General features: G+C 33.0%; 2 protein-coding genes across 5 annotated transcripts in view; one reads left to right on the top strand and one right to left on the bottom strand.

The window, feature by feature from the left end:
- aldob (aldolase b, fructose-bisphosphate) overlaps positions 1 to 9,220 on the bottom strand; it is a 509,131-nt gene that overhangs the window by 491,575 nt on the left and 8,336 nt on the right. Inside the window, 1 exon segment of one of the 2 annotated variants that reach the window (NM_194367.3) lies at positions 8,683 to 9,004. The exons of the other annotated variant lie outside the window; for it this stretch is intronic. Coding sequence (NP_919348.3) covers positions 8,909 to 9,004 — 96 coding nt within the window. The 3' untranslated portion in view covers positions 8,683 to 8,908. 2 annotated transcript variants of the gene reach the window in all.
- Positions 236 to 8,849, top strand: si:dkey-74k8.4. Of its 3 annotated transcripts, none has more exons than XR_012389705.1 (7): positions 236 to 281; positions 392 to 519; positions 2,948 to 3,043; positions 3,151 to 3,311; positions 3,956 to 4,128; positions 6,301 to 6,463; positions 8,457 to 8,849. XR_012389705.1 is itself a non-coding variant. In XM_001923717.7 (7 exons), the coding sequence occupies exons 1-7, from the start codon at positions 275 to 277 to the stop codon at positions 8,553 to 8,555; spliced, it is 738 nt and encodes a 245-aa protein (XP_001923752.6). In that variant the 5' UTR covers positions 236 to 274; the 3' UTR covers positions 8,556 to 8,849. The 3 variants fall into 3 exon arrangements, 2 of the variants coding, with proteins under 2 accessions (XP_001923752.6, XP_068069428.2); XM_001923717.7 differs by lacking the exon at positions 3,956 to 4,128 and adding an exon at positions 6,141 to 6,224; XM_068213327.2 differs by lacking the exon at positions 3,956 to 4,128.

Genomic DNA, 9,220 nt, shown 5'->3' with positions numbered 1-9,220 from the left:
TATAAATAATGGGTTTCCCTAACTTCTCAAACTTAAAAAAATAACCTGCTTATTTTTTATTTATTTTTTGCTTTATTTGTTTTTGTTTTTAGCTAGAATAGCCGTTTTATGAGTGCTTCGTGCCATACATTTCAGTGAAATACAGCAAGATTTCATACATAGACTGTAAAAGATAGCATTAGCAAGATATTCGCGGTCATATGATAATTCTAGATGGCGCATGCGCAGAAAAGGCGTCATTTCACTTCCTGAGATTAATAGTCTTGTTAAAAGCATGAAGGGTAAGTAAAGCTTTATACATCATACATTATTTTTGAAGCTTTTGAAAATACGTTGTGTGGTTATTAATGTATATTTAAAATTTTTTTTCCATATAATTTCGAATTAAAAGAGGGGGATCTACACGATCCGTTTTTTCTACCGTTAACGGAATTTGTCGCTCAATCACGCGACCGACGGTTCCTCTACATCGTGGGCAAAATGCTCAAACTCGACTGGCTGAATAACAGGACTCTTGAAGTGAGTTTACACATTTGTTGCCATTAGTTTGCTATTTTTATAACGTTACACCTATTCCCTATGCCCCGTGATTCTTTGAGAGAAAAGTCAATTTCCAGTAAACGGACAAAGTCAGCAACCGCCACTTTAAACATTGCTTCAGAAATTCAATACCTGTTACTGCTATTAAATTCTTAACGCAATTTTGGGAGTTAAAATGCTTTTCTTGTGTGTTGAAAAGTTTTGGATTTGTTTGCATCTCCCTGGAAACTGCAAAGTATCATTTGCATCACAAGAATATAAAATTCTCCTTCCAGGCTTCTAGCTGTATTCAATTTTACGCGATAATTACTTTTTAAATTGTAAATGTTCACAATGTAACTTAATGTTACAAATAATGATAATAATTAAGATGCGGCAATATTCTCCTTATCTAACATTATTATAAAATGTTAATCAATTGGCTACTATTGGCAGTCCTTTATTAATTCCAAAAATGAACAAACATTTTTTCAGCAAACATTTGTTATGTTACTAATATTTACAACAAAAACATGTGTTATGTAACATACATATGTTGTTGTTTTTTAATGTTGTTCCATTATTATCTGGAAAACTGATGGACATTTAAAATGTTTTCTACTTTTTGTTTTTTGTTATTTTTACAAATACATTTTGTCATTAGATTGTATATGGATCAGATTTGGACTGACAGTCCGAATAAGGCTTTTCTATTTCCTACCATTGGAAATATTTCTGTAAAATATTTATTGTAAAGTTTAAAAAGTATTTATCACATACAACTAAATACAGGTTTTAGCCTGGGAAGAGAATGTAATATTCTTGTGATGCAAATGCTACCATGCATTTGATACTTTTCCAGGGAGATACAAACATGGGTTGTAAACCTTTCAAAGCACAAGCAAAACATTTCAACTTGAAAGCAAAGATTCTAGATGTGCAATAAATTACAGCAGAACAGAGAACAAAATGAATGAGTGTACAATGAAAGTTGTGGTAACTGCATAATAGGACAATAGTTATTTTTTTTTTTTTTTTTGCAATCCAAAATATTTTATTGTCATTGACATAGACACATCTTTTATTTTTTAATCACTATTTACTTACATTTTCCCTAAAACTAAATATTTTTTATTTAATAATAAATAAACAAAATAACAACATACAAATAAAGCATGACAGATAAGACTTATTAATTGTGTAACCCTAATACTTGAAATTAGGCATGAGCCGGTATAAGATTCTGAAGGTATGATTACCTTGGATAAAAATATCACGATTTCATGGTTTGACGTTATTCTTTTTAAATGTCTGGGTAAAAACAGGGTTTTCATCATGTCAAATTTAAGACTTTTAAGACCTTTATGAATGAAATTTCAGACTTTCAAAGGGCAAAACGCTAATAATTTTCTGTAATAACCAATGGATTTAATTTTTTTACAGGCCTCTTTAAAATTTAAATTCTGTTATTTCTTAGCCGCATATTGTAAATAATATATATATATATATATATATATATATATATATATATATATATATATATATATATATATATATATATATATATATATATATTATTAGCATAACCTTTCTTTATTGTTTTAATTGCTATAATGAACAAAATGTATGCACAACATAAATTTATGCATAAAACATATAGAACTTTTAAACAAATGTTATTGTAAGAATGTAAGGAAGACAATTCAACCATAGTGCTAAATAGTTAATAAATTAAATGTGTGAAATGTTTTTGGATTTGTTGGTTGTACCGATTGGCAATAGCTTTACATGGATAATTAGGGAATAATATGACCTGGTTAACAGTTTTTAAGACCCACAACAGCATATTTCAGTGAATTTAATACTTTTTAAGTATTAAGTACTTTTTAAATTTAGTTTTTTTAAATTTATGACATTTTAGAACTTTTTAAGACCCCGTGGACACCCTGAAAAAACTAAACCTTTTTTCCATTTTGGACACAATACATTTTAATTTGAGAAACAAATGATTTTGGAGGAGTAAACATGTCAGGTTGAATTAGTAAAATGAATCATTGACTTCTGCTGTCTTTATTAGTTTCAAAAACACAGATTTCTCTACAATTTACAACGAAAAATGTTTCTTTAGAATTCTATACAATTTTATAATCTTTGCATCTCTTTTCTGCTGAGATACTGTTTTCCTAAAAAATGAATAAAAAAATTGTAAATAAAAAAATCTGACACATACCATAGGAAAGGTATAGCAGAAAATGCGGTTTTAAAACCTTTTTCAAACTTTTCTGTACCTTGAAAACAGTTATCATCCAATGTCTATTTGAAATGAATCTAATTTCTTATGGACGTTCCCTTCTCATAAATTATTACAGTAAACTTGAAAAATGTTAGATTGACTTGAAGTAATGTAACATAAGATGCTTTTACTCAGGATGTCACAACAATTCTGTCACTGCTGCTGCCCTCTTTTGCCTGCCAATGTGTAGAAAACAACGACCTGGTGTGTTTACAGGAGATCCTAGACATGGTAAGATTAATAACGCTTGCAACATGTAGAAAATGAAGAGCATTGGGCTGTTCTGCTCGTTCATATCGCAGGTTATGCAATTGTTAATTCTCAAATGATTTCTTCAGATGGACGTGGATGCTGAAGATTATGATGGCAACACTGTCATGCACAGAGCTTGTGAAAAGGGCATAACTTACATAGTAAAGCATTTATTGTCTATTGGAGCGTCATGCCATATGGTAAACTGCTCTGGTTTTACACCTCTGCATCTTGCCATAAAAAACAAGTAAGTGTTTTTTTGAGGAACAGGTTATTTAAAGGGTCTATATGTTTAAAATTGAATGTAATTATCACCTTTTTATCAATATTTTTGGTGGCTTAAGACATTTCCATACTTGTGTTGTCTATAAAACCTGTATAGTCTAGACCAGGGGTGCCCAAACCTTTTTTTATTAAGTATAGAATGTCATATAAAATGACGATCTCTTTTAAAGGCATTTGCCCCAACCCTTCATCATTCTCCTCAAATTGGGATGGTGGGCAAAATTAAAGGTTACAATGGGCCAACTTCGGCCCAAGCCTACTTTAGGCATCTCTAGTCTAGACGGATTTTTGCGTAAACGATTTAAAGGTCCTGTGAAATTAAAATACTTTTTATTATGTTTTTTTGTTTTTAATGTTAATTTAAGTTCGATTGTCATAAGGATATCTTTAAGCGAATGTGCTTCAAAACATTGACAAAATTCACAAGACAAATTTTAAAGCTTGCAGTTTTACATCAATTCATCTGACCAATCAAATGCTCTCTAGTATCTTACATGCCCCACCCCCTTCAAGATGCCTCTCATTTGCTTTGCATCATAGATATGTACACTAGATATTATATATCGGCCTTGAGCATTCATCAATACTGCCGCCACATTTGTACAGGGCTTCCAGGACAAAAGTCATTCAATCGCAATTGTCAAGACCAGGACTCGCATATCCATAGAGGTGACCTAGGGTGGCAGAATAGTGAGAGCAGCGTCCGCATCACCCCACTTTTGCGCTGCATATAGGTGTAGTAATGAGCAAACAAAGCATAAAGGCATCACATTTCATAGGTAAGATTTCTTTTTTTTACGTTTTTGGTAGTGGTGGGCTGTTATCGGCGTTAACGTGCTACGTTAATGCGAGACTCCTATCGCGTGATTCAAAAAAATATCGGCGTTAATCTATTCTCAAAGTTGGGTTGGGAGCTGGGTCTATTCTACGCAAGCTATGATGACTTTTAATTTAATATTTTAGCGCGGATGTACACCTGACCGGTGAGCCGTCTGACAAAAAAGTGCCCTTCTGAATCAAATCAGCAGGATGCCTGACTTTAACTGCAGTTCAGCAGTTTCACTTTAACTCATGAACATTTCATACATGCTGCCGTGACAAACTGGGGTATTAGACGCAAATAAGGAGTGAGGACTGGTGATAGTGTTATGGAATTTATTAACGTGCGACAAATGGAAAGAAAAGTGCGGTCTTTTACTGACAGACGCATGTGGATCTTGTCGGAAAATATGATGTAAAGTCCTTTACTGATTGCGGTGTTTACTTCAATAATGCCACTAATATATGCATGCTCCACGTCTTAATTCCATTTCTGTTTAGTTCAGTTATGACTTTAGTTGGATTAAGGTGATCAAAAATCTCTGTTTGGAGCTTATGTAGGCATACAGTTCAAAATTCATAAACAGTAAGCACAAGTATATCTTATTGAACATCATTTATTTTCATCACCAATTATCATAGTAGAACAGTTTCTCAAGCAGTTTGTGATGCAATTTGGAAACAGGAGATGAGTCCCTGGTCTAATGGGCCACCTGAGTTGAGATACCCGTTATCAAAGACTTATTATTTGGGTTGCACACTTATTCTGAATGCATTCGGCAGATTTCAAATGAGCCATTTTAATCTAGATTAATCTAGATTAATTTCAAGATTATTCTAGATTAAAAGAAATTATCTATGCCCACCTATAGTTTTTGTATGTTACAAACCTAAAAAAATAATGTTATTGATGATAATACAGTCTTATAGACTTACCACACTGACCATGATGCAAAGTAACACTAATTTGCACTCAATTCTAGACTTATGCTAGTTTTGTTGAATTAAATCAGCAAACAATGTTAATGAAATAAGAAAACAAGACTCTGCGCTGCCAGAAACTTGCATTATTGTTGGCTAAGTCACGGCTAGTTTTTGAAGTAACTTATGCCTGATAACACCCTAAATTATTAAATATTTTAAATGTTATATATCATTTAGAACAGAAATGTGGATATATTATGCATATTGAGATGCAGGAATATCGATGGTTCAAACGAAACGTTCATATTGGAGATTCATTCACAAACAAATCGCTCCCTCTGTTAGAATTAGAAGTAAAAGCAGGAGAGGGGGTGCGTTTCAGGACACGGATTAGATCAAATATAACAGGTAGGGAGGACAATACATTTCCATGCACACAAACACAAGCTTTTTGTCGGCAATGCCTGTCCGGTCGCTTATCCATTGATGTAGAAAGTGATGTAAAATTATAATTTTCCTAATTTAAAAAAAAAAAAAAAAAAAAAAAAAAAAAATATATATATATATATATATATATATATATATATATATATATATATATATATATATATATATATATATATATTTGTACACTAACCACTGGGAAAACTTCCGATCATAGATATATTTATATATGTTTACATATCTATGGCTCTGTATGGTCACTTTTTTACTGTACCTTGGTCCCACATTCATTTGAAAAAAAGCGCTACCCTGTACTAAAATGGTGGCTCTATTGATGCAGTTCTTCTGATAAACAACAACAGCGTAGGCGACATCTAATGCAAATATCTATGGCTTTTTTTCATCTGATGCACTTGACCAACTACTCTCATTGGAAGAGCTGTGATAAAAATAAAACACTATTGGCTATTTTTTAAAAAGCGCAGGGACTACTATAAATAAAAACTGCACATTTCAAAGCATTTGACAGGACCTTTAAGACGTTTTTGCAACACAAATCAAATGAATGTGACATTTATGCACCGATCGTCTACCCAATTGCCAGACACATTGATGTGATCAAGATCTTGAACAAGGAAGGAGCAACAGTAATTCTAAAGCCTGTGCAAGTTGGCATTGAACTTATAAAGTGAGTCTTTCTAAACTACAGATGAACTTGTCAGTCTGTTGTGGTTCTTTGCATTCAACTATGCTTTTTAATTCAGGGCAGTTTGGCTTAAGGACTGTAAGCTTTTGCATGCGTGGTATTTAGCCGGTGCAGACATGAACCAGGATGATTACAATGGACAAACTGCTTTACATGCAGCTGTGGAAAAGAGGGACAAGCACATGGTTTCCAAACTTCTTGAATATGGAGCTTCTCCTGAGGTATAACAATAAAAAAAACATGTTTTTTTACATCATGTAAGAGATAATGTACATCTAGCCGATTGTTTTGAAACCTGAGTGTGCTTCTTGTGCTGTTGATAAGGCTTATTGGCTGCTCATGAAACAAAACATCTGAGCTGCCTTAATTTACTAACTGCAGAAAGCAAAACATCTGCACCATCCTTGGGTGGTTTGACCCTTCACTGACAAAGGACCAAAAATTGTCCCATACATAAGCTAATTTGTCCTATTTTGACTGCTATGACATCATAAATTGTGAAAATAACCAATTGAAAACGGCTTTAAAACCAAGCCAAATCCTCTGTTGGCTGTTGCTTCGGTGTGAATTTAGCTATGATCAGTTTTGTTTAATGCTGTATTGTTGTTAAATATAGCAAACATTTTACAAGTAACTTTTATTCTAAATTTTGGATCTTGTTCTTGAAATAAATGACCATCAAAAGTGGCCCATATTAAAATATTTTGAATACTAATTTGCCTATTATTGTTATCCATACATTTTCAAACATACTTTTTTACATTAGAGGCTAGAAAAATCTTGAATCTCTACTTTATTATTTTTATTATCATTATTATTCAAAGGGCCGAATTCTGACTGGAATATTAAATGTGCTGGTCTGTTTGTAATTTACCTAACAAATGATAGACTGAAGTTTTTAATTTAAAACTTTCACAGATTCCTTTGTGATTATGATGACCATCTGGCAACCTAATCCAGCTACAAATAGTGCTTAAAATGTCACTAAAAAGCAATCTTTAATATTTACTTTTAATATATACGAATATTACTGTTCAGTCACAAGATGGCGCCAAACAGCCAAGAACAGTGGTTTGACTGATAAGCATGTAGTGCTCTGCATAAATAAACACGCCCTATTGATAATGAATATTTTATCAGTTTCTCAATGAATATAGCCAAAAAAATTTGGTGTATTAAAAATGTATTAAACAGTTTATGCTTAGGTCTTAAACTCAATAACTGGAGGGCAGCAGCTCTGCGCAGTTTAGCTCCAACCCTAATTAAACACAGCTGATCTAGTAGTGTCTAGTAGTGAGGAACAGCTTGATTAGTCGGATCAGCTGTATTTAATTAGAATTGGGAGCAAAACCGCAGAGCTGCGACCCTCCAGGAATTGAGTTTGAGACCTATGCATTAAAGTAAGAATTTGGTCAGTGAACATCTTTAAGAATAGACAGATAATACATCTAGAATCAAACGAGTTATACAAACAAGTATTTGTTATCCAACATATGAATTTTTGGACGGATCTTAGTTTTTTTAGTTTTAATAGTTTTGTGTTTGCTACTGCTACTCAAATGTACATGCACAAATATATAACTGTAAAGTGTCCTGTATAAAATATTAATTTAAAAGAGAGATCTGTGAGGGGTCTACTCATTTATACTGAACACTGTATACATATTACTATAATTTGTTCATTTCTTTTCACTAACGGTCATGTTGATTTGAAGTATCCATATAAGCCAGTGTTATTAGGTTGACTGGTTGTTATACTTCAGATATACTTCAAAATCTATTTCTTTTTCATTCTTTATTTAGAAGCAAGAAATATATCATCAAATAAATATGTTACAAGCACTCTAACAGCCCACCCTGCCAAGTGTATCTGTCTGCGGACTGCAAGACAAGAAGGGGGGTAATTTGTGGCAAGTTAGAGGTGTAACTTGCAGTTAACAAGATCCAATTGAACCATGCGAGATGTCACATCGAGATGTTGTTGACATACGGTCATGTTTATTTTAAGTATCCATATGAGCCTGTGTTATTAGGTGAACTGGTTGTTATCTAAAAATAACATACCTTGGAATGATTGAAAATCCGAATCAAGTATTCCGGAGAGCAGTGTAGTAATTCATAATAAAAACATAATCTGGTTTTCTTTGTTCTGAATGACGGAACAAATATCATAACTATCAACCACTAACATATGATTTCCTTTTTCCCTGTCAGCACAAGAATATATGGGGAAAGACAGCAGCAGATGAAGCAAGAATGAAAAACCTGCATGAGATTTTGCTGCTCTTCAATCCACCTTATCCACTTAAGTAACGTAACATCACTTTCAGTTGTATACCATGGCAAACACATTCGTCTTTAGAACAGTAAAGCACTACAATTTAATTTAGATTTTTGCCAAAACTCAGTTCTCTCTCAAACATTCACACAAGAGATCAACTCAAATAAAACCATTTTTTATTTCAAAATGAAAAGCATCAGTAGGTGCACATGCATGAAAACTAAATCTAATCCAGGTTAAACAGTGTCTAGTTGAGTCAGATTTGGCAGAGGTACATGAACATATTTGTACAATTTATAGTGTGTCATAAAGTCATCTTGAATAACTTTGGCATCTTCACTCATTTTTTGTATTGTCCAGCACACGTTGCTGTTTGTTGTTGAGTTTAGTAGGTATAGCTTGCAGTAAATAGAGACTGTGTGGATGCTTGGCCAGCCTGACCTGAGGGTTTGTATTCACCTTTTGATGCAAGACTATTAATCTGAAGGAAAAAAACAGAACAATAAAACATTAATATTTGCAGTTTAATTTAGTACAGTAGACTTAAGGCCCAGATATACTTCAAAGTAAATTTATTTTCGATTCTTCATTTAGGTGTAAAGTATTTATAAATAAATAAATAAAATGTTTACAAGCATTCTAACAGCCCACCCTGCAGGAGGTGGGCTTGTAAACGCGTCATGGTGCTGGCGTGTAC

Source organism: Danio rerio, chromosome 14 (genome assembly GCF_049306965.1).
Source record: "Danio rerio strain Tuebingen ecotype United States chromosome 14, GRCz12tu, whole genome shotgun sequence".
Taxonomy (NCBI): Eukaryota; Metazoa; Chordata; class Actinopteri; order Cypriniformes; family Danionidae; genus Danio; species Danio rerio.
The sequence above is the reverse complement of the archived record's forward strand: the minus strand, read 5'-3'. Positions and strand labels throughout refer to the sequence as shown.